The sequence below is a fragment of the Colias croceus genome, chromosome 12 (genome assembly GCF_905220415.1).
Source record: "Colias croceus chromosome 12, ilColCroc2.1".
Lineage (NCBI taxonomy): Eukaryota > Metazoa > Arthropoda > Insecta > Lepidoptera > Pieridae > Colias > Colias croceus.
In genome coordinates, this window is record NC_059548.1 from 8,388,521 (window position 1) to 8,415,957 (window position 27,437).

At 30.8% G+C, this 27,437-nt stretch overlaps 2 protein-coding genes across 10 annotated transcripts in view; both read right to left on the minus strand.

Annotated features, from left to right (window-relative positions):
• Window positions 1-19,850, minus strand: part of LOC123696488 (probable G-protein coupled receptor Mth-like 3) — a 32,019-nt gene extending 12,169 nt beyond the window's left edge. For 4 of the 8 annotated variants that reach the window (XM_045642679.1, XM_045642678.1, XM_045642674.1 and 1 more), the window contains exons 1-3: window positions 19,332-19,850; window positions 1,529-1,712; window positions 593-784 (exon numbers count right to left, since the gene is read on the minus strand). In XM_045642679.1, the coding sequence (XP_045498635.1) occupies window positions 593-784; window positions 1,529-1,712; window positions 19,332-19,766 (811 nt within the window). In that variant the 5' untranslated portion in view covers window positions 19,767-19,850. Of the gene's footprint in view, window positions 1-592; window positions 785-1,528; window positions 1,713-7,614; window positions 8,236-9,526; window positions 9,741-19,331 lie in introns of those variants that run through there. The other 4 variants (XM_045642681.1, XM_045642676.1, XM_045642680.1 and 1 more) reach the window with 3 other exon arrangements.
• Window positions 19,851-25,413: 5,563 nt separating this feature from the next.
• The window catches only part of LOC123696486 (hemicentin-1-like), a 91,447-nt gene continuing 89,423 nt past the window's right edge, over window positions 25,414-27,437 (minus strand). For both annotated transcript variants that reach the window (XM_045642671.1, XM_045642670.1), the window contains exon 15: window positions 25,414-26,611. The gene's annotated coding sequence lies outside the window, so the exon portion shown is untranslated. The remainder of the gene's footprint in view (window positions 26,612-27,437) is intronic.

A 27,437-nucleotide genomic window follows, 5' to 3' on the forward strand; every position in this document is an offset into this window, starting at 1 on the left:
TAAGTCGTCAAAAATGATAACTGCGGCACTATTACGTAAATCAGTTTCAAGAATAGGTAAAGGGTTTGAATGAAATACCAAGGGAAGTGTTGGGTTTCCGCCAATTCTCTGCTGACCATGAGACGTAATGTTTACACTTTCGGAAAACGTTCACCTCATTAATTGATACTTAAAGGCCAATTATTTTTGTGATCATAGTACCATTGTTTGGACAAGCTAATGAGCGTATGTTATACGGAAATTATGTACTATCATAGTATTATGGATCAATTGAATTAAATTTTCAATATGTATTTCAGTTATGAAGTTATACATTTAAATGGATCGTGGATTGTCCATTGACAAAGGTTAAACCATGATTTCATACAGCATAAAAAGTATATTGTTTAATAATTGAACGTCTTTCATATTGTCAAGGTCTTAATTTATTCCAATAACATATTGGTACTTATTAAAAGTTTAAGAACGTGCAATGATAGAATCATCTATTTCTAATGCCACGACAATTAAACTACACTTTTGAAATCAATAGAACAAAATTTATATTCTCAAATGTTACAGAATAATACTTTAAATTTAACAAGATACTTACTGAATATGACGCAACAGTTGTGAGAAATATTGTCAATCATAAGCAAGATCTTCATAGTGGAGAGAAAGACGAAGCCCACGAACAAGCTCAACAGATACGCAATCAAGACCCTTCCATGCAAGTTCCGAAGTTCTGGTAGCCAGCAGTACACAGCCACGGTGACGAGGATAAAAACACAGGAGATTAACATACCTGAAATTGTAAGGAAGTAAGTTATAATTTGAAGATGATAATTGCTAGTGAGGAGTAAATAATATAGGTCGTGCGGTTGGAGTAATCAATCATCTAGCTAGTGGAATATCTAAGAATTTACGATATTTAATGTCAAAGTAATTTAAAGAAGTAAACCTTACTAAGATATTACTTGTATAGTTTGCTTTTTACAATTCGAGAACAACTGCAATGATTTTTGTAATACTGCTGCTGGTTAAAATAACGCAACAAAAAGTTATTAATGAAATTTAAATCAGATAAAGAGGCAGTTAGGTACTCCAAAATACAATTAGACATCATTTTTATAAAAGCCAGTTAGAGTACAAAATAAGACAAAATATGTTATAGGTACTAGCGGTCCCCCCGGCTTCGCCCGTGGTACCTACATGTTTATGTTTTTTTTTTTCATAAGAACCATCCTCGTTCTTCAAAGAAATAAGAATAGATTCCGCAGCGCACGCGATGACAGAATTTTTATTAAGGATTTTTTTACACCTTGGGTTACGTTATTGCATTTTTGGTAAGGATCTCTAATTTTTTGAAAATGCATTAAAGCCTATGTTGCTCAGTGAAGATGCAGTTTTCTAATGGAGAAAGAATTTTTGAAATCGGTCCAGTAGTTTATGCGTGAAAACCATACATACATACATACATAATTACAAAACTTTCCTCTTTATAATATTAGTATAGATTGGAATTTATACAAAAATTAGCAATACTTACATACAACGCTCAATAGTTGATGCTCCTCACGTGCTGCCTCTGCAAAGCACACCAAGGCATCTAATTTCGATGTTTGAGCACCCTTGTCATCTTCGTAGACGAATGTGTCGATGCAGTACTTGTCTGGACCGAATACCGTCCAAGGTGGTATTGTGTTTGGTGTCTCGATTAACAGTTTTCCATCCTAGAAAAGAAAATATTACAATTGCTTTTTTTTTCTTTTAGGTACGAGAGGTTTAGGTTAGGGACTATGCTAAGCGACGTAGCTATTGCATTCAAACGTGATTCAAACTATTATAATTAAAAAATGCATTAGAATTAGCAGGGCATCATAATTTAAATGAAGGAGATTTGATTATATTTTGTTTAGTGTAAGTTACATATTTGCTAAATAACCAAGATTATATTGTATATCCCAGGCGACCAAATTCCGGGCTAAAAAACGATAACGAGACAAAAGAAATGATGAAATAAATGAATGCTTAGTTTGTTCTTTTCAATCCATTCGTCTATTTTTATTTCGATTTCAAGGGTTGTGTTGTTGTGTGATTAAAATGTTGTTTTTTACAAGTCATTCACATGTAAGCATGTACCTAATCAAAGGTCACTTCACGCCACGTGGAGTCTGGGAGGTTTTGCCGAAGCCATCACTAAACCTGTTTTGAAGTGCCTGTTTTTTCTCGACTGTTCTTTAAGTATTATTCATATAGAAATATCGCCCAGTAAATATGTGACGTTTTTTAGTTGAAGATAGTGAGATATTTTAAACAAATTATTTGGGTACATAGGTAAATGAGGATGCGGAGACCAATCCTTAATCTAAGGTTTTCTCTATATTCAAGTCTGCATAATTGCGTATCTACTTATATGCTTTGCTCATAGATGCATCCAAGGAATGGAACAAAAACGTTGTCTACCAGAAAACTAATTATTTTGACATGTTATTGTATACAGTAGCTACAACATTAATTTAATTAACTGATTGTCGGTGTTGACAAGTACATCATAGTCAAGGGCCTAATTTGTTTGTTTCGGTGAAAAAGTGACAACATATTGTTTAATTAATTAAATAAGCATAACGGTTATGTTAATATGAATCATTATAAGAGAGGTCAATTGGTATCCAAATTATTTACCAGAGAGTGATATAAATTAACGTGAAAAATAATTTTTTGTAGGATTATTGGATAAGCAATTGTCGAAGTATTCTATACGTAGTATTATGTATACCTTTATTACGATAAAAGCATTGAATGACTAATTAACATAATATTATTGTATCTATTAGTAAGTTAGTAGTTACCTACTATTAAGTATTTCGAGCTATTAGGACTTAAATATATAATATCTACCCTCAATCAATAGAATGACAATCCTTACTATATAATATTATAAATGCGAAAGAAACTCTGTCTGTTACTTAATTTCGCCTGAACTACTGAACCAATTTGCATGAAATTTGGTAAAGAGGTATTTTGATACCCGAGAAAGGACATAGGCTTCTTTTTATCCCGGGAATTAGGATAGTTTTTATCCCGGAAATCCCACCAACTATGCGGGTTTTTCTTTGACTGCGCGCGCGGAGTTGGAAAGCTCGTTCTGTATAATTGTTGATATTGTTTATTTGTTTGACTTTTGACTTATCGTAAACAAAAAGTTAATTACTTTCTCGATTTAGGTTACATCAACAAACTTATCCATAAATGTAAAATAAATATTTATAAATAAATAAACATTCTTTTGAAGATATTTTTAAATATTGGTGGCATTTCCACTTCGAGTCATGTTATTAAAATACTTGAGTAATTAAAGATTAAAGCACCTTTTTAATGAACGTCCTCTGATGTAAGTAGGTATAATTTACGAAATAATAAGAACATCTTAGATTTTATAACAATCAAGGAAAAATACAATGTTTTTCTATGAGAATGGTTTTGAATTGTGCGCAATACTGCGTAAACCTTTATACGCATGGAAAATTAGGGGATTTGCTATCGCCAAATTTGTTTCAAACCAACCTTTTGTAAATATGACGAAAGTCAGCACATAAGCATACATTTACTAAGGTACACATACATGAAGTTCCCCTTGTTTATCATCAATCATCATGATGTCGAGCAAATACAAGCAATCAAAGGCTTCCTTGGTTGAAATTCTTTGTCAATAGTATTTACTAGGTTAGCTGGAAAATTGGCCTAATTCGAAACAGTTATTTCAAATGTAACTACACATATAGACACTACGCATATAGACAGCATTAACCATCATACTTGTATTTAACATTATTTTTCTATTTCTAATATTATTATACCTAAATAACCTGTTTGTAAAGAAACATATTTAATACAATAGTCTTTGCAATAACAGTAACTAACCTTCTTGTTTTTTGTTAGTCTTCAATGAACAGTATTTTTATTACATGGAACACAAAAGATGCGGATTTACTAAATAAATGTAATACATAAATGAATAGAAGTTCTTTTTAATCTTTCCCGAAAATAAATTATAGATATTTTCGGTCATGATAAAGTTGGCATTATTAATTTATACCGACCATTATATTTTTGCTTGCGCTTTGCCAAATATTAGCTGAAAATAGTTTTTGATAAGGATAATCAATAATATTATGAATTTGTATCTTTTTATCCGAAGTACCACTAACATAACGACATGACATAACAGCCTTTGGTGTTAGAAGAATCGCTTTCTATGTATTTTGTCCTTGTTACTATATTCTTGATAATTTTATTTATAAACTTCTTCCTAAGAATTTTAGTTAAGTCTATGAAACAGTTCCATGAATTTAGTTCTTATAGTTTATTATTTTTTCCGCGGAACCAGCTACTTTGCAAGCGTATAGGTACATTGCTTTTATATGCCTTTCCACACAATATTTATTTTGAAATAGTTCAGTAGTTTTGCATGAAAGATTTCGAATATGAATATTAAAAATTTGGTCTCAATAATTGCTGACTTATTTTAGTTTGCTGTACAAAAATGAAACCCAATTCATGAACATCCATGACTTTAAAAACCCATTGATTATAAATATATCGAACATCAAATCATTTCACTGGACCCGGACTTTGAATAGGACACGTCTTCGTAGTTTTATCTCGATAAACATTTACCCGATGAGTTAATTTACCTTTTTTCCTAGATACTTTTGAATCACTATACTTATTAAAAAAATGTATCAAAATCCATCGCGTTTTAGCATATTATAGACTGTTTATGAATTCGACTTCTGCAACAAAGGAGATCTTTAATTATCCACCTTATTAATTTGTACCACATTAGGACATGAGTCACATATCCTAAATACACAATCTAAAACAAAGAGGTGATAGTCTAGCATTCAGAACAACTAATTATTATAACTGTTGATTGTCTGTCCAAACACGAGGGCAATCGAGACGCGTTAATAGCACACAAGAATTCAATTCAGTGGCTATGATGAGCATTATAATAAAGACGATTCTTAGAATATACGAGGTCATTGCTATTTGAAAAACCTTTCTAGTTTCTATTATGTGTACGAATTTAGGGTTTCTTATCCTGATGTTTGGAGAGAAGAAGACCTTAAAATGGGAATCGGTTAATAGCCTTTAAATAAGTAAGAATAGTGTTTATTTTATTTCTTGTAAAGTCTATCTGAATAAAAAGGATTTACCTAATTGATGAACTAAAATGTGTTCTAAATATAATCATTTATTTGTGATCACCACAATTAGTGTTTTATTACATCCTTAAGTTTAGGGGAAGATGCCATCTGATGGAAGATTAAAGAAAAGCAAGAATAATATTATATATTAGTATGGCTGACATTTAATTTAACAACAACACACTGTTACTGAGGATCTAGATTATGATCTATGAAGTTTATAACACGGACTGTATAACAATTAGATGAATTACGTAATAAAAAATATCGTTGTTAATGTCGTATTACATGTCATTGTAATTTTTAAATATAGACACGTGGATATTAATCGTGACGTTAATTTTGGGAAACGGCTTGCGCATAATAAATTAAAATAATAATTAATATTACATGTTAAGGAAACATGTTGACAAAAATATCATGTTTGATTTTTCCAGTCTCTTACACGTGATATTGATGTATTCATGATTGATGACAAAAAAAATATTATTAAAATTCATCTTCTCCGAGTTCAGTTACGAGAACCACCTTCATTCATTCAAAGAATTAAAACTATTCGAATATTTCAAGGAAATCAGTTAAAAATAGCTCATTCATTCCACAGACTGATTTAGATTGTAGATTAAAGTATAAAACTACCATTAGGTTACATAAATGTTTAATGATAAATGACAGTCGATTGACGCAGAGGAAAATTCGCTAACAACAATAATAATTATTTTATCCCTATCAAAGTATTCAAGCACAACATACTAAAAATTCTAGAACAATATCAATTCATATAAAGCTTTTTGTTACGCTTATAATAAGTATATTGGTTATCGGAACCTGGATTATGTACAAAAGTAGCCAAAATACCTGTTGGTTCGCTGTATCTTATCAATCGCTATCATTGTACGGTAAAGTGGGCAGACGTAATTGTTTATTTATCATATCTACGCTAAAATTAATGAAAGCGTTCTGCCGAATTCTCTTCGTCATAATTTATGGGGAAGTACCAGTTTCTACTACTATGATGGTTCTAAGAATTTAAAGTGGTCAATATTAAGCGCTGTTTGAACTCTTGTTTTGTGGACGGGTATTGCACGCCTCATAAGCGAAGCGTTGAGGTGGGTACTACTGTCACTTCGCGCAAAACATCTGATTTTTCAAACTTAAAATGTCTTTATGTATCATACATTGCACTTGTAAGATAATACATACACACACATATTAAGAAAAAACACTATTTTTAACATTCATGATATTTTTGGTGTCATTTTTGTTATTTAAACTAGTTAAAAAACAGTTTAAAAAAGTTCTGTCTTGGACGTCCGTGTGTCTGTATGTGCGGAGGATTTTCTTGTTAACACGATAGCGATCGAAATACTTTACTAATCGAGTCTTTTTTTTTCTCTTACGCTTGAGTATGCTCAGGAATAGAACCCTTTCATTTTTCAGGGTCTGATTCGATGTGGTTTAATTGTTATTAAATAAACAAAAAAAAATATCGACTGTTCTCCATAATTTTAGTATATCTATATATTATATTCTTTATTTTATTTTATTTTTTTTTTATATTTATAGTGTACTCAAAATTCACCATTATAAACTCGATTCTTTATACTATAAGCCAAGGTTTAAAAAAATAAGTTGGTAGTCAGTCCCTTAAACCTGCGCAGTTTCACATCTAGGTGGGGCCACAAGAAAAATAGCTCAATTATTACGGTACCGCTTTCTTTACTTTTCCAACTTTTTTATTTTATTTCTTTTTTATATTTATAGTGTACTCTTTATAAATAATCAATTTTATTGTAAAGGATGAGATTATGAGTATGATAGTCTAATAAGATCTATTGGAAGTAAATAAGACGTGTTTAAACGTAACATTTTATGTAACAAACGTATCTTAGTTTAATTCACAAATGAATGCAGACAACTGAATTGGTTTATTTTTAAAAGAAGCCTTTTAATCGGGTAATTACCGTTATTTAGTGTGATTTACGATACCGTTTCGTTTGTATTATGCTCTAAAGTCTAAGGTATTTACTTAAGTACATATTACAATGGAATTCATTTTAAAGACAAATAGAGTAATAAACTAATGAACTTTATGAATAACGTGGAGTCATTCATTTCATTAGATATCAATGTTAATAATTTTCCTTATTCTTAGCGTATACAGAAAAACTATAGGTACGTTTAGCAATTTAATATTTTGTTTAGCTACTCATAAAAATATTATGATAATAGTTAAGCATGTGAATTTATGTAGGTAGTTTCCTAAGATAGATTTTTATGTTCAGAATTGGCTTATTGTATACTATTTTTTGACTACTTCATCATTTTCATTGGTAAAAAATCACAATGCGAAATCCGAATCCACACGTTGTTTTCTTGTATATATTTTTAAGTATTCATACCAGTTAACCTTCAAACTTACCGTCACAAGATTAAACACGCTAAACGGTTCCGATACTTGAATCCGTACTTCGTTCTCTTCGCAAATCGGTTTCCCAGTATTGAAATGAAACAACTCTCTCGCGCTTTCATCCTGAACTCTTCTATATTCATCCCATACAATAGGATTGAAATCTTCAGTAACATTGACACATTGCTTATCTAATATCTTGTAAGCTTGGCCGTGGGGACAGCACTTTTTCAAGCAAGTCTTCTTGTTGCATATACAGCCTCTTTCAGTTGCACTGCGAGCGTCAAAGAAATGTTCAGCAGCATCGTAACTGAAGCCATTGTAACTAATAACACCATTCAATCGAATTCCATTGGTAATGTCCACTGAGGTATTGAAGTCGCACTTTTTGCAGTCACAGATCGAAATGAGCACCAAGAGTAAGATCACTTTATACATTTTGTTTGTCACTTAATATGTTGGAAATGTGGTCATCGTTATGTGCTTTGCATGTGAAATAATTGCCACCTGGGACCACGGTTACGCGTGAACTAAAAAAGTTCCTAGTAGGTACGCACTGTTTTTACTCAACAAGGGATTTCCTTATTACAATTCAGTTTATTTATTAAATAATTTTGTAATTGCTGCATTGTACTGTAACGTTAGTAGGTAATTAAGAATGTGCGATATTATTTACAAAAATACTGTCTTCAATTAACAAACTTGTTATATAATGTGGGTCAAAATTTGTAATACGCCCTGATTATTTCGTTGTTCATTAATCATTATAATTATGTTATTGTATTATGTTAAAACTTTACTTTAACATGCTTTTAATTTTTTATTCAGATTACTTTTACTGCCCGTAGCAATAGATTTTATCCATTTACTTCTGTAGGTAATTGGTTTTTAACAATTATTAATTAGAGATTAATTTTTCTCAAAAATAGGTACTAGGTACCTTTTGAGTGTTTTGATCACAATTTTAGATTTCTAGCAATATCTTTTAGGAATCAATTTATAAAATCAAAGAGTATTCAATATTTAGATAACTAATATTGAGCTGTTATTAATAGCTGTGTGTGTCCACATACACATAGTTTCATAGTAATATCACGTACATTACCGGCGTTCATTTACTTATTGTAAACAGTAATTGCCATAGGGGTTTTTACAAATAAGTAAATAACCATTCATCTAGGTACATAATATAAGATATATCAACCGCTCTCAATTTGTCAAATAAAGTAAACGTTTGTAACAATTGAGATAAAATCGGGTGCACACGATTTTTAATTTATTCGAGCTATTCTCTAAAACTTTTTTAACTTACTAATGGGAAATCTTAGCATAAAGCATACTTTAAGAAATAAATATAAGATTGTATTAGATTTTACACGTGTTATCATTTATTATAACTTTTCAAATAAACGTTTAGCTATCGTTTGCTAGAAAGTACAGTTAGTCTAAAGTAGGTGGACTACGTTCAGGTATTATTGAGTACGTTTAAATTATTAACATATTTTTTGTATTTTTTTTATTAAAAGAATGGTATTATTAGAAGGTATATTTATTTAGCTTATAAATATTTATTATATTACCTATATTTTTATACTATTTATGCAAAGGAACGTTACAGAACAGGTTCTATTGGGGTTTACCTGTTCTTTATTATCATAATGCTATTTAGATTGGAAATAATATAACTTTAGTATAATCTGAATTAGATTAAGATACGACTAAATGGAATATTAATTAAAGTATTTAAAACACGTGTAGAATGGGAAATAATATATTTTATTCAATAGAATTCTATGGGAACTTATATTTGATTCAGTGTCCACATATTATTAAGGAATATTTTTTATTGTAAATAATATATTCTACGGTGAAAAACTTTTTACACGTGCAAGAATTCATCGTTGTTGGCATTTTAAGTACCTACCAAAATTGTTTATTGAGATATTGGTTTAATAAAACTAAGGTTCATTTCAGAAAAAAAGGCTAGAGAATCTAAAATGACAGCAATCACACAAAACCCGAAATTTAAAACACTTAATTATAATTTTTTTATCAATTCAAACGCTACACGGATACAAACACCAAAACAAATCACACCACTCGTGAACAATATCGCGTTTTATCAGACCAATGACGTACGTCTATCTCGAGATCTGAAATAAAACTGGCTTACTTCAAGTCTCAAGAAGAGTCAAGTTATTTCGGAGTAGCCCTGTCAAGGATATTGAAACACGCGTGTGAAATACATTGCTGCATGACAAGCCATATAACACCGTTACGTAGCTAATAAGCCAGCAGTGTATAACGAAAGCTTGTAAACTACAGCTACTGCAATTACATCTATCCAGTATTTAATGACTTGGTGGTTTCATACTGTGACTCTAATCAATCGCTTGACATAATCAGCTGATAGCGCTCCAGGTAATGTATTAGCGTTTGCGAATGCTAATAATATCGATGACTTCGAAGAAGAACGTTCTTATAGACGATTTTTCAGTGTAAATTGCAAAAATGTACCTACATACATTGTAAGGAAAAGGAAAAATAAGTCAAAAATAAAATTTTCCGAGGTAGGTAAATTATGATTTTATTGTATTTACGCTTTAGTTAAACCGCTACTTACCGTTAGGTATTTGGTGTTTTAGTTTATATTTTACATAAAAATACTATAAAAATAGACTGCAGTGGGGGTAAGGGATGTTGATACCTAAACTCCACCTGTTACTTCAGCAATAAGGTTTGAGTTTGCGGCAATCGCTATATTATTAATTATTAATTATTATATTAAACTTGGTGAATTGAATATTATATTCTTCTTACATTTTATATCTATAGGTACCTATTTAGTATTAACATCAACCATGCGGAAAATACTAGGTGTATTATTACAGTAGGTACCTACTAAGCGTGCCATAAATCAAGAAAAAAAATTATGGAGACAATAATATGAGTCTTTGTTTGTACTTCTATTGTTATTTTAATATTTATTTATTACGTGATGTACCTATGAAGCGATACATTATTACAAGAAAACTCAAAACAGTATATTTAATCGAAACTGCACACATAGGAAAGGTTGAAATTTTATATGATACTAATACATACAAAAATCTACTTTATACGCCTCAATTTTGTGATTCAATATACTACTACCTACCTACCTACGCTAAATTATTAGATACTTACACAAAAATAATATATCGATTTTTGTCTTTGTGGACACTGTGATTACTAATGTTTTTTTTTTTTTTTTTTTATAAAGGCACCCGCCATCACAGGGTGTTCGCGCCACCTCTGGAATATTGTCCAGAGACATTATTTTCATTTTTTTTAAATTTATTTACAAACACAATTTATAGCCACATAATAATTATGTAAATTAAAAATAAAATTATTACAAACTTAAAAATATTACTTACAAATACAAAATTAAAATACTGGGTAAATAAATACTAATAAAATAAATACAATAAATGCTACAAAAATTCTACTCGGGGACAATAATATTTTATCCTTTATTTAGGTACCTAACTACTTATGATAACTCATTGTTAATACGTGCAATTAGATTATTATACTTCTATTGAAATAAATTAATGGATATCTAAATTAACATAATAATGAATTGTAATTTTCCGCGAAAGCTTGTCTGTTTATTTCGCTTTCAAAGCTAACCCCTGTAATGATGAAATGTGAAATAAAATTAGCTGAAAACCATTTGAAAAAAAAACTTAAATCTTTCAGGCTTTTTATTTATCATGAATTAACTTTCTCTCTTAGTGATATTACGAAATTGTAGGTCCATTATAGTCTCCTTCCTTATTTACTTTTATTGTTAAGTTCCTTTTGACCTCTAAATCCGCCCTAGACCTTGAATATCCTATACAATACGGCATTTAAATACCATAGATCACTATCACCCATTTATGAAACTATTTCCATATTAACAATTTTGCTAAAAGGATCAACCCCTAGAGCTTAATTTAAACAATAATTACAAGGTATAATTTAATTTATACCTCACATTCCGTAACTCCCATATGAAAAAAATAGTAATATTTAATATTGGATGTTCCGGAAATTTTGTAAGTAATTATTACTATGTTGGTTTTGCGTGTAAGGTAAATTAATAATATATATAATATATATAAAAATCAATGCCACTTTTCGTTGTAATTCCATAACTCGAGAACGGCTGAACCGATTTCGATAATTCTTTTTTTATTATATTCCTTGAAGTACGAGGATGGTTCTTATGTAGAGAAAACGTTAATATGTACCACGGGCGAAGCCGGGGCGGACCGCTAGTATAATATAAAGGTCACATTTTAACAATGACGCGCGACCGCGACGGTGACTTTACGGGAAATAAATAAAATTGTTTTTGCCTGGTTCTCAAATAGATAAATAATAAAAAATAATAGTATACAAAGTACATACTTTAGTAATTTTAATTTTTTTACTGACATTAAAAAGGTGGTTCCAAAAAACTGTTTAATATGATGTCATCATTATAGATGCTGATTGATGTAGGTATCTATTGTGCGGTTCATTACAAATTATACTTATCTAGTAGATCATTAAATGCGATTACTAACTCAGGCTCCGGAACCACAGACACAATAGAAAATCTATTGTGTCTGGGACCGATCGGGCCGCTTGAGAATCTCATGGTCAATAATATATCTGTAGCCTAGTAGGCTGCCCTTTTGCTTGCTCTGGCATGAAAAAAAAGATAGTTCCCACACACTTCAGGCTGCAAATGTGTATATTATCTGGACTGTCAAGCCTTTAATCTCTGGTGTCTGTACCTAACGTGCCTGCATCTGAATCTGAATATTGGAGAACCATTTTGTAAAGTTTATCGAGAATCTGTATGAAACAAGTTACATACCGCCACCTACAGAATTGTGATGAAATCATAATGCACTAGTCTACTTCATAAATGGATTTTGTATGCATGTAGTGTCTGACTGGCGACGGCATAATTTCTTCGAAGACCCGACAGATGGCGCTCTTTCAATAAACTCTACTCGTTTATGTTTTTAATTTGTATGACGGTATATAAATAACTATTTTTTTATTAAGTGCCGCATAACTAAGCGCATAACAAATCATAAAATAAATTTTTGTGACCACCATTTTTGACATTAAAAAAATTTCTGTAAAAACTAACCAACTACCCTACCTTGTTATTATATTTAGACATTGTATGTTGACAATTAAAGTGTGTTAAGGCTGTTTAGATAACAACTTTAAGTGCAATTTACATAAGGAACCTCCGAACTTTAAGTGTAATGGGAAACAAAATGGAAACAAAGGACACGAAACACTAATATTATGGTCTTATTTATGTAAGTTTAAAATGGTCGTTAATATTTCAATACCTTTTTTTTTCGAATGAAATGTACCTACTTACCTAATAAATGCATTGCAACCGAGTAAAAAATACCTCAAGGATAAAGTTGGTATAAAATATTTAGGCATTTTTTACGCGTTTATTAATATGAATGAATACTCTAAAAAGTTTGTAAATGCACCGAAGTCCGAAATCACTTCGTACAAATGAGTCAGCGATAAGCACAATGCACATTGTTTACTCCAAAATAGCCCAGACATGAAAATGACAAATTATTATAATTAGGTATGTAAGAAAGGCTAATTATAAATTATCAGTATCGGTTTAGTATTAAAGCATGTAACTAGCATAGTTATGCAATATGCATGTTTACAGAAACTACAACTTACTACTTATGATTTTCTAAAGGTTTTACTTTTTATTTTTCAACCCAAACGAAGCCGGGAAAATAGCCAGCTAGGAAGTACCTACCTAATAATAATTATTGAACATATTATTAGAACCATTAATGACATTTATTATTAAAAAATCCTTCTTGAGTTCCCATAGCCCATGTTCGATTTATTTTAATCAATGAGTCATCAGTATGTGATATATTATGTACCTACTTTATTATTTACCTACTTACATAGATACATTCCGTGAAGAAAAATATACGTAGGTATTCCAACCTTCGTTTATAATGGAAATTAAAACAGAGGTATTCTTCACATTTTAATTATTAATGAGGTACTTTGACATACTAGGTATTTAAATATGCACATTGCACAGTGCACAATACACAGAGTGAAACACGATTATTTTAGGATAAAATTTTACAAATACAATTTGCTTTCCTAAACAATTATTACCGCCCAAAAGGTCAATAAATAAATGTTTGAGATTGAGAAATTTTTGAAATTGATTATGAAAACTTTAGACACTAAAAATTGTATTCTAATAATAAGCACGTATTACTAATAAAAAAATCACTTCATTCAAATAAACCGACTGTTGAAACAAGAACTCATCTCTAGTGACTATCCACTGCACTAAACAAATATAAAATCTACAGGACAGCTGTCAGCTAGTTAATAATCATATAAACAGACAGAAGGGATTATTAACGGAAATGACTAGTAGCGATTACAGGAAAAAATATATTATATGCACATTTCACTAGTTTGTTTACTACCGCGCACGAGTAGAAATAATAGATAGCATAGCACATTTAAATACATTTAAAATTTTTAAAATATATTATTTAAATTGAAGAGAGCGATCCAGCACTTTTGACTTCCTAAAGTCCTATATAATAGGACTAATAAAGGTCCTCAAGTTCTATTTAATTATTCCTAAATAAGTGGGCCCGATGCTTTTCTGTCAATTTAATTAATTAAATTAGAGATCATAACTTCAAACCTTAGTCTCTCATAATCACGAGTGACGAGACGCGAGAGTTAAAAAAACATGCCAATGACATTCAGCCAATTTCAATAAATAAACATAATCACCAGACATTCTTATAATCAACGAGTGTATAAAAATAACATGATCCAGTTAAGAAATAGCGGGTGAATAATAAAATGAAGTGGGTTAAGGGCGACCTAATAGAATCTGAACATTATTAAGCTTGTAGCCCATAAATCGAATCAATTTCGTCCGACGTTCCTGGACGAAATATTTGGCTGATGCTAGCAGCATAGTGTAATAATCCAAAGCATCTAGTCATGCTAGTATTCTAGTGTTAATTTCTGAACAATAAATAGATAAGTACTTAGTTACTACTTTTTTAATTAAACTGATAGCACAATATACAGATACATACAGTAAGGAAACTTCATACAAAATGTTCGAAATGGCTCCCCCCCCATCAAGCGTGTTTTCGAGGGTATTGAGGGGGATCGATAGTAGCGGGTGACACATCCATAGATTTTGAATATAGTATGGAAAAAAGTTTAAAGTGATGTCAATTCACATTAAATAAATATCGATTGTTTCAGTTTGTAGCCCTTTCAATAAATATATTTGTAAATACCGTATCTGACTACAAGTTAAAAAGAGACTATTTTTTAATTTCTATAGATATGGCAGCATGAGTTTTAAATTAAGTTGACATATTTTCTACCAAAATGATAGCTACAAATAGTCACTATTATGAGTCCAGTCTGTTTAAAGGTCGCATCTATTTTTACGCAATCTAGAAGAGCACGAAAATATAAAAAAAGGAATCCTTAAAAAAATCTTGTTTAAATTTATGTGCATAATTACGTAAATATTAGTGAAGAAAAAGATAGATATTATAATAATTATTGTATTTTTATCGATACGTGGCGTCTCCACTTTGTCAAGCACTAAGCCTGTCAAACTATTTTCTTTTTCTTCCTAAAACAAAAAGGTAGAGGTTCTATGCTCGTATAATAATAATTTTAATTTATTTTTGCATATTTTGTGTTTTTAATTTAATTTAATTTATCGTTTTAAAAATAATTTAGTAGGTATACCTACATACAAGTATTGTAAATTCTGGTTTAAAATAATTATTGAATATATGTATAATACAAATATCAAGCATTATAAATAAGTAATTTAGGTACATTAAATAGCCTTCGGCGTCCATAACAAAACTAGATTTCGAAATATAGCACTGATAAAAACGTATTTACTTTTACAAGCTGTATTAATTCGGATTGTTTCTTGTAAATTCATATTTAGGCTACACCATTTTTGTATTTTAACGGGTTTTAATCTCCAAATTACCACAAAATCAACTGTGAAAAAAAGCAAACAGAAATATACAGGCCGAATTGATAACCTTCTCCTTTATTTTTCAAGTCGGTTAAATATCAAAAAGTAACAGCCCTATAGCTATACGTCATAATTTCATCGCAGGGGCTTAGTTTCCTAAGGCTAGCCGCACACACGCAATAATATTGTCAATAATTTACGTATTGTCAATAATATTGATCGTTTGCTATCCATATTGATGTATTGATCAATATTATTGTGGATTTCCGGAAATCTTGAAATATTTTCGTCAATATCGGGGGGAGGCAGGGAAATTGACAATAATATTGTCGTGTGCAGAGTGTGCGTCAATATTTTAGTTGAGAGTAAGATTTCGGCAGACGGACACTAGAAAATACTGGAAAATACTCAAGGAAGTATAGCTGCCAATGAAAAAGAACATTTATGACATTTAAATGGTTTAGTTGAGGTTTTTTCATCATCCACTTTTTTATCCATCTTTTTTTTTTGAATGCCTCGTTTACTGAATAAAGTCAATAAAACAATCAATGCAATAGCTTTTTTCTTTTTATCCATTTTGAAAACAGTGCACACTGATCGAGATGCTGCGGATGATTGAGTCGTTTTCAATTACGAAAAATTGGCAATAATATTGTATAATGTGCGGTACCATTATATTGTTCAATATAGTCAACAATAATATTGATCAATAATATTGCGTGTGTGCGGCTAGCCTAACTGTATGTACGTAGTACATATCTGTCAACTGTGCTAATAGTTTTCTATTTTTAAAATTTGTTATTAGTTTCTCTCACTTATTTAAATGTCACTCTTGTTAATAGATTTTGTAAGTAATTATGAGTACTTAATGGGCTTTTCAAATAAGTTTTATGCGCCAAAAGAGCACTAAAAGAGTTTCTTGCGCCTCTTTTCGTTAAAAACCTATTTAATTATGACGGCACAAAAACGCTTCAACGCAAAAATTATAGTTTCAGTTTGAATATGAATTTAATTTTAGATAGGTACTCAATAGTGGAGTAGTGAAATGCCACCCACTGACTTGCAGAGTAGTTATAGCACTAAACAATTTTACGATGGAATGTACACGGAAATAAAACATGCTTTATTATTATTGATTATAATAATAACATAGTACATTTAATGGAGCTTTTCAGTAAACAATATAACTGCTATTATTGGTACGTAACTCGTAAAATCAATCATTAATTAATGGTGCCATAAAAGTGACTCGATAACTTACATAAGTGTCCTGATCCAAATGAATATAACCTCGTTCGGGATGCGGTTTAACCAATACTATGAGATATCATTACGTATTATTTGCCAATATTTTTATGAAATTAAAAGTTGCATAATACAGTCTGCAAAAAAAAGTGTATAAATACGCAGGCTTTCTCGCCACGAGTTGGCAGTACGCCTTCGAGCTTTTTGCTTCTTGGGCACCAGTTTCCTTACGATATTTTTCTTTATTGATTGTGGTGGTGGTATGGATATTCAGATAAATGTTGATAGAAAATTATATTATGCTCTGCTAACGTTATTAATTATCCATTTAAGTAATCAAGCTCATGTTATCTTAGGCCTTGTTGAATAGAACTCGGGAATAGATTTCAAAACGTCCAGGTTGACCACTACATCAATGAGGTAAAATATGGAGTATGGTGGATATATTTACAATTAAGTAAAGTATAGACCAGTATAAAGCTTAAATAACTAAGGCATATCTCTTGTCGCGGTTATAGAAGGGCTGTTAAACCCCTGCCGTTCAAGGTGATGAGTTCTAGCCCAAGTTATTGCATCTATGATACCTGTACAAAGATATACTCATGATCTTTTATACAAAGATAGGTTTATCCCTAATATAGTATATTAAAATGTAAACTTATTATAACTATCAAATACGGCAAGGTCCTAATATCATTGCTCCCACTTCTTCCGCATCCTGTTTTTTTTTAATATCATTGTTTGATAATGTCAATTCAATGTCGATGAAATAAATTTAGATTTTTTTTAACTAATTGTTAATTTTAATATTGTACTCACTACTTTGTTTTTCATCGAAAAAAAAAGCTTTTGATTACCTTAACAACGGCATGGTCAATGTTATTATGAGTATGTTTTAACAGTAGCCAGTGTGTGAGTTATATATTATAATTTGGGGAATCAAGAGTAAAATACAACAATGTTTTATGTAAAAAGGGGATTTTTTTTTATAATTACGTAAAACAGTAATTTATCAACATAAATGCTTAACAATCGTATTCAAATAAGTAGAATTGATTCAAAGAGCATTATTTTAATTATAAAAAAAAATATGTACATTATACAGTAGATACCTATACTTTTATATTTTCAGCATTTAAGTCTAATTCCTACATATTTGTTATTAAATATATATGCACGTTACCTAGGATCCTAGGATCCTGAAGGTCATACCTGAACAATATCTTGAATTAATAGTACTACATACTGCATATTAAATAATACCTAGAATATTGTTTTATTTTTATTCATGACTAGGTATAAAATCGGAAATTCCCATACGACTTAGAACTTAGTCACGATTTATTAACAGGTTCTTAAAATATAGTTGAAGTTTAATAATAAATAAATAATAATTACATTAAATAATTAATTTACTTATTTTTTATTAGGACTCAAAAAACACCTGCAAAAAGTCAGTGGTAGAGTCAGAGCAGTTGCTATATTTTAAAATTATTAAGTAAGTACTTATTTTAAATATGAAATATACTGCAAATACGATCTATAGCACTCGTATAGAATTTTAAATAGAATCGAAATAAATGACCTTATATTTTATATTACTAGGCATTTTCAAAAATTCAAAATTCAAAAACTGTCACCTTTAGTACCTATAATTATCTAAGTGCCTAATATAGTTAGGACGTAAACAGCGGAATTCATGGATCGCTGATATCCTACAGAGTGTAGAGACAGCATCACAATTTTTTTTTTACCGTAGAAAGGGAAGCGCTTGATCACAATGTCACCTGATGTAAAGCTAAGATGTGGTCTAATAATTTCTGGTCTAATATGTTAGTATTTATAGCAAAGCCATTTTTTATCAAGGAAAACTATGTAAACACAAGTCAGGACCTTGCCATAAATTTTTTGTACAACTATGCAAAGGATTTTCATTTACCTTATAGATTACACTCAAGGATTTGAACATAATTCCCTATTTCATTAATAAGTAAGAGAAAGTTTGTTTGTATGTTTGTTGCAAAGTGTAGATATAAGTAGTTTATTTTTTGTAGAAGTCATGAATTTATCAAAATAATTAAAAAAATATTTTGTTAGTTGTCTCTAGTCTCTACATAATATGCATTTTAATGTGAAAGACTGATTTTAATTCGCCTAAATTTATAAATATTTATTGTGTTCAATAAATAATTAAGGATAATAATCTATTTTCAATAATATGGTATTTATTTATAGACAAACGTTGCATTGTAGCTTTTATTCATTTTATCAGGTCAAGGCTAATAAGACACTTTAGTAACTATAAACACAAAATATTTAATTATTATTAGTAACTAATTCTTTTTTGCACATTTTGTTCCTTGAAGATTTAATAATTAAAATAATAAATGTAACTAACCTCCTGTATAAACCATGGGAGAAATTCTGTATAAATATCCCAGTCACAAGGAATTCCTGTCAATAAAACGAACTCGTCACTGCTCTCCAAATTAACTGTTTTTCTTAATGTCTCATAGAAATGCAACTTTAACCCTTCTTGTTGTAAAATATCGGGCATTTTTGTACATGCTCTTTTGTACATAACATATCCAATTGGACAACATTTCCTAAAACACTTTCTTTTATCACATGGGCACCCGAATGTTTTTTTATGGCCACTGACATTCCTAGAAAAAATAAAATTTGGCGGGAAAATCGTTCCATTGACTTCTATCGCGCCGTTGGTGTCCCGAAAAATTTCATACTCAGTCAAATCAATGTTATTTTTATCACACTGCAGCTGTCCATTTACATTTAAAAAACTAAACAGAAAAAATATTAATAGACGATACATTTTTAAAAATATCCGATTAATTTTGTTGTCTGTGCCAGCCGCCGTCGTTTAAAAAAAAAATCCGCAACGCGTTTTGGCGCGCACTCATTACATGCGGTACTGGTTCGAAAGCGTTCGGATTGTCATATATAAAACCTAGGAGAATGATGTAGTCTGAAACGTGTTGCTTTTTCGAAGAATCGGTTGGCCGTGCGAATATTTGGGTAGTGAATGAACACAATTAAATAATGTACCTATGGGTATGTCTCTTAATTAATTCTGCCTATTGCCGTACTAATTAATATATTATAATTAATATAAACAGTCTATTTTACGTAAGTGTGAGTGTGTGAGGCTTTAGATATCTACGTAGCTAAGGTACCAACTCAATCTTTTATGAAAAATATTTTTTACACCAAACTACTTCTTTACATAATATATGCGATTCTGCGATATCTCTTGATTTTTGTTTGATAGGAATTTCAAATGCACAGTTACGTAAGTATTATTGCTGCATTAATATTTCTAAATATATGTAGAGATTTTTAATTTTGAAAGTAATTGGTTAAGTATAAGATATAGATTAATATAAAATGTTGTAAAGGTATTATAAAACTAAGTATCCCTTCGCCTTAAAAAAATATACTCACTCCGAGAACTCATCATCAGACTCCGGGGCGGTTCACTAGTGTTATTTAAAACGCTTTCTGAACGATTCGAAGCCTAATTGAATAAATTAAGTTTGAGTTTATACTTTTTAGACGTTTAAAATCTTCTTTATATAAAAATGAATTCCTATACTTCCCTTGGTCACGGCATCACGCGTGAACGGCTGGACCAATTTCAATAATACTTATATTGATGTGTTCATTCTTTTCAGGAGAAGGATCTTCTGAAAGATAAACTTAAGAAAATGGAAAAAATAACGGCCATGTAAACTTCACAGGTTTAAAAATTTGCACAAAGACAGGAAAATGTCTGCCGGGTCAGCTAGTAAAATATAAATATAGGTTCCTAAATACACACAAAATAATAGCAAGGTCAATAAGATAATGTCAAAGTTCATGAAACTCAATGTGACACAAATCGTACTTATAATTATTTAAATTTAGAAACAAATGAACGTGTTATAAAATAATTTTCATTGCTATTAATTATTTTCGACACAAGATTAACACGGATGACAATTTGACATAGTCAATCAGAGATATTGGCAGCAAATGATCAAAGTTCGCAAAATTCAAAGAAGCTAACATTTAATATCAATAAATAAATAAAATATTGTTTCAAGGGATTTAGAAGATACACAATACAGTTATATTATTATATATGATAGAAGTTAAGCTTTCAGTTTCTAAATCTATTGTATGACAGTGGATTTAGATCATACGAGCGAATGTTCATTCTAACCCCACTAGTCATATTTTTTAACTGACTTAAAAAAAGGAGGAGGTTATCAATTCGGCCGGTATGTTCTTTTTTTTATGTATGTACACCGATTACTCCGAGGTTTCTGAACCGATTTACGTGATTCTTTTTTTGTTCGATGTGGGATGGTGTCGAATTGGTCCCATTTTATTCGGATAGGCCCAGTAGTTTTTATTTTATGAGCATTTTTGTCTGTATTTGTAAATGTTGTAAGTGCAAGTTTGAAGTCGGTTGTTTTTAACGCAGTTACATAGACTTGTTAAGTAAACATGCGTAGAGCATTCTTTCGTTGTCCATAATGCGTTCGAAAAGATTCTATGCAATGTTCTCATACTGAACAACACTGAAAACGAGATCATGAAGGAATGCTCTTGCTCTAGCTCTATGATTGTTTGGTCTAAATGCACCGTGAGACAAAATATCCAAAATCATGTCAAATAAATCATTGCAATACGTTCACACAATCACGTATGATGACCGCAAATGACCTCACTGTCTGTCGCTTGTCGTAAAATTAAATTTGTACTAAGCCTCCTTCTCTTGACCGTCATCGATAAATTAAAATTATCAAAACCTAATTTAACATCAATAATAATTATTTACTATGACGATATATTTTGACTATGTATTTAATATTTGTATTAAAAATTGGGATAGTATAATTTCCTATTATTTACCTTGCGAGTCTACATAATTCCAAACCACAGGTCTCTCACCTGTGGTCTCAGGCAGTAGGTTTACCTGATTACCTTATTATAATGCCGACATTTTTTGTTATAATAATTATGTCAACGGGAGCAACCAGGTACCAGGTTTAATGTCTCGGCAAATGTGTTGTCAGCTTATTATAATAATGGGGACAAAGGAAGTCCATACGATGGAAATTACTGAGAAGATATAGTAAGGCTGTCATCATGTTATATGTCAATAGCGAGTAGCCTCTCGAAGTAATTGCTTCACGAAGCAGCTCATTCTGTGTGGACGTGCCTCGACCATGGGCCCTTTAGCTCAATGCTAATGCTTTGTTATCTCTTATCACGTTAGAATTCGAGACGCGTCACCGATTTCGTCTGCCGCTCCCAAACTCACCCAGTCGCTACGTCATCATTCTTGGATACGGTTTCCAAAGGTCAACAAAATACCATTATTATTTATTATGTAACTTAAAGATATATTGTAATTTGACGATGAAATAACTACAATTGTAATTTTTTAGCTTTGCACCGGGCACACTGCACGCATGTACTACGAAATTTTTAACTTCGTGGATTTTCGAATATGAGGGACAAGCCTACCTAGATATTTTTTTAAATAAATATTAAGCCTGTAAGTTAAACCTTGTAATGCTCGATCAATGTATTTTTTATTAAAACTGCCCAGAGGTTTTGACGTGATTGATGTAGATTGTAGCTATACAACATTTTACAACATTTGGGATCTACAAAAGATTAATTTTGCATAGGAATTACTTGATTTAATATCAAGAATTGAATGTTTGAGTTTGAGTTTGTTTGAGTTTGAGTTTGTTTGAGTTTGAGTTTGAGTATCCCTAAAATTTATATGAAAATTCACATGACGTGATTGAATTCAAACTTTATGCTAAATTGAAAAGCTCATGGTGAAATTTCCATGAATAAACATTGTGGTCCACACCCAAATATTGCACCAAAGATAATAAATTAAAATTATTTTAAAAAACTTGCTGTCGTCTTCGATTTAGCGAGTTTAATATTCTCAATATTATCTGCAATGTGCATACGATCATAATAATATATTTGATGAAAAAAGACAAAATTATATGATAAGATAATTCCTATGAATAATTACAATCAATATTAATTAAGTACATAATTTTAAGCGACATTATGAAAAATTATCTATACCTACATATAATAAATCTGTAGAAGGGTCAATTCTGTACATTGAAAATATTGAAAAAATAAATAGCATGGGGTGTTACTGGATCGATACCAAACCCAAATATGTGATTAAAAAAATTTTTGTCTGTCTGTCTGTCTGTCTGTCTGTCTGTCTGTCTGTCTGTATGTGAAGGCATCACGTGAAAACTAGCGGTTCGATTTCGATGAAACTTGGTATAATTATACCTTATTATCCTGGGCGTAAAATAGAATACTTTTTATCCTGAAAAAATACGTAGAAAAAAATTAATCTTAATTTTTCAGTTTTATCCATAGACGTTGTTCCGTAGAACCGCGAACACACGTTGCGTATTATTATAGGCCTAGCCGTATTTGGGAATTGGGTCCAATAGATATTTATAAGATTTTATTGTCAGATGTACCTACTCAAAATGGAGAAATAAACCATCCACGCGAAGACCGACATCCGCGCGGACGGAGTCGCGGGCGGAAGCTAGTGAAAAATAATGAGGTTCTTAATTCTTTGCATATTCCGCCATGGTTCAACAGCATTGATAAAAGAATATACACAATGTTATAACTAAATCAGATTCAACGTTTATAAAACCTCTTACCACACGTAAAATGATTTTATAAAAGTAAAGACTATAAAAAAATCTAACAGAACTTTTTTAATGCAAGAGGAGGCAACAGAGCAGACGCGTCACCTGGTGGTAAGTGCAAATAATATAATATAAGACTACCTCTATCAATATACATTACTGTTTATTACAGTTTACACGATACAAAACATCACACCACTACTAATTTTGAGTACTCCAAAGATATAGGTAATAAAATATTTATTTGTCCAATGAAATCATATCGATCAAGCCCAAAGAGACACTTTTCTTTCTTATAATAATTGAAATTTCATGACCACTTTTACGAATTCACTCAGATGCCTATTTATATCCGATGCCTCATAAACTTATTTCATTCAATTTAATACGATACGACTATAAATAAGAAACATTTTGCTATTATAAGATTAAAGCTAAGTGCTTTGTATAATAACAGTAGGAAGATAATTTGAATAGGTAATCACGACTCGTACAAGAAGAACAGTAGAGATACCTATTTTAAAATGTATTTATGAGTTTACATTATCATCTACATTCATATCTGTAAGCAGTTACCACATCCTTGTTTTATTAATGTTATGTGCTATGTCTATTATGATTAAATCGATAAATAGAGCCAGGATTATAAGACGTATTAACTTTGTTAAATATTAACATAGTAAATCTTCCGATATAGCACCAACTTTGTAACTGCTCCATAGGCAATTGAAGCTTTCTGGAAGTGCGAACATCAACCCCAAATGTTGGAGACATCACTTGTACTATGGTATGTATTTAGTATCATTTTTACTGTCTTGACCTTTCTAACTAAACAATGTCCATAATATTATTATGGTCGTAATATTATGTTCTGCGTGATTTTCATTGTATCAACGACATACCTAGTGATAACACGCCAATTAATTCATTAAAATTAGGTGATATTGCCGGAACATTACACTTTAATTTATAAAATTATTATGTATTAGCTTATTAGTATCGTACGCCAATATTGTCCCTAGAGACTAGAAATACTACTTATTAATTATGACGTCATTGTGTAACATTTTATCGCCAGCAAAGCCTATACGTATGTTCCCGCTGATATGAGTTAAATTTAAAACGAACCACTTATTTCGTTTTCGTCGTTTAACAAGCAACACCTACAGAATTTGCTAACTTGGCTAGTTTAGTTAGTTCTTTGTCAATTTGTAAGCAGAAAAAAATGCCTTATCTCCTTGCGAAAGAGAAAGACATTCATAATAATACGAAGTATATGAAAATATATAAAATACTTACCACTTGCAAATAGAACTTCCTATTCTCTTTGTATTTCTTCCTACAAGTCATACCAATAATAACGTTTAATTTCTCTGTCACGTTCACTTTATCTACTTGATGGTCATAATAGTAAAGATTGTGAGAGATATTCAAAAGCAGGTCTAAGGTTTCAGCATTTTTGACACAGACCATTCGTTTGTTTAGTTTCATTAACCCCGTACCTAAGGGGCAACACTTACTTAAACAATTTCCACTATCACACATGTTTTCTTTTCTTAATTCCATCTTAACTATTGTTATATTGGCTGCTGAACTAGCAGCAACTAGTAAAAAAGCTACAGTCCTAAGGAACATTGCTAATTTAACAGACGTGGCACTCACTTTAAAGTTGAAAGACCAACTGAAATTTGAATTTATAATACACACGACATTTCGTGCTATGAAGCTAAAATTCGCAAGGGATTCAATGAAACATGGTTTATCAATTAAAATTTTAATACTGTTAAAATTCAACAATACAAAACATACCGGCACGAAAGTTAAAATAGAGCTATACACATAAGAGCTAAATAACAAAACATAAACATAATATATAAGTTAAAGTAAATGGAAGAAACTATCTTTATCAGTTAAGTACAATATGTATAAGCAGAAAATTTGTAAACGAATTTGTGCTTAGTTTAAAATTGTCATGAACGCTCAGTAGTTCTTAAAATTTCTACGATATCAAAATTTTATAAGTATGGCATTGATATATATCCGATCCAATATAGTAGCTTAAGATATGAAGTCTTATAGAAAGCGTCACTAATAAATAGAAAGAGAACTTTTTGTCTTCACACTCGCATTCATGCTATACACTAAGAGATCTAATTAAATTTACATCTCACACACGATAAACTTAAATTTCTACAGCATCTGGGAACACATGGTCTAAGTACTTTTGATCACAAAAACTTTGTAAAGGCTTAGGTCTCTCGTTTTTAATATTCAAATATTTAAAATCATTAATGCTGTGCTTGTCGAATCGTGATGCGATTTCTTTTACTTTCCCTGGTCGAGGCATATGCTCATCTTCAATATTTCTACATTGTACTCTCGGTTCCTCTTTTAAGTCTTCAAACGAGCGCTCCTTTTCATTTATATTATTATCTACTATGTATTCTTTCTTCCTTTGCGAAGTTCTACGCACTTCTTCCTTATTAATGATATCAGTAAGTTTATCTGGTGCATTATTAACGTTTCTTCTAGAGTTATTTTTTTCGTACACATTCTTATTGCTTCTACGTAATTTATTAGTTCCCAAAGCATCATTGTGTTCTGTTGATCTAACTTTTCCGAAGAAAGGATCTCTCGAATATTCAATATCAAAATTGGTGTTGGAAACAAAATTGTTTTTATTTCTACTGCTTCTTTTGCTGCTTCTGTCGGACCGTCTAACTTTGGGCGGTTCTTGTTTGAAAGTGGTGAACATAATATCGTTATTGTTAATTTCATTTTGTTTAAAAGTTTGCGGGTCAAAGGCGTGCGTTCTTTGGTGAGTTAGAGGCTTAGACAGCGATAAATACTTAGGCGGTTCGCCGTGCTTGTTTATCATTAACTCATATTGTATGTGCGGGTCTAGTACCGCATATACGTTTTCTTTGGCTTCTTTTTCCAGCGACGATAAAGCTGCCTGCACAAAAAGAAAAAAATCACATTAAATATTGTCAAATATGTTATGTAGGAGAGTGTGGGTAAGTAGAATTTCTTTGATACGCTTGGGAAATAATCTAATAAGACTTTTTTAAGATTATCTTTAAATTTTTGCAATCGATTTCATAAGTCGTGTAGAAAAATTAACTAACGTGATTTTTTTTTATTTAAATAGCCTAGCTTGAAGTATTGGAAAACTCTAGGATAGTATTCAATAAGCAATATTTTGAATCTGACTTTCAAACGCGATTTATTACGTATATTGTTTATCCCGACGATTCTAATACTTTAGGATCTTTCTAATAATTAAAGTGCTAGTGGCAAAACTCGTTAATTCGTATGTTAATCCCTTAAAAGCGAAGTCGTATGTCTGTTCACTTAGAGTAATTAAATGTCAGTTTACGGTAAATCATTGTGACAGGATAAACAATGAAGGTAGAACTATTTGGGTAATGAATGTCTCATAATGAAGACTGCCTTAAAAAGTATTCAAATTTCCCGTGTTGTATGAGTTTATTTGTTTAAATAGTTTAGAATCGATCATTTAATGTATTCACATATCGATCCCACGAAAAAATGTTTTTTAATAGATTTATAAATAAGTTTAGTATCTTGATTGAAATTCAAAATATTATATAAAGCACAGGAGAGATAGAAACTATACTAACTATGTAATATGTATATTGATTATTGATATACGTTTATGCAGTATGGTTGATCAGTTTGGTATAGGTAGGTACGAGTACTAATTTTACTACGTCGTAAAAAGCACATGGACAGTCACGATAAAGAACACCGCGCCTCAA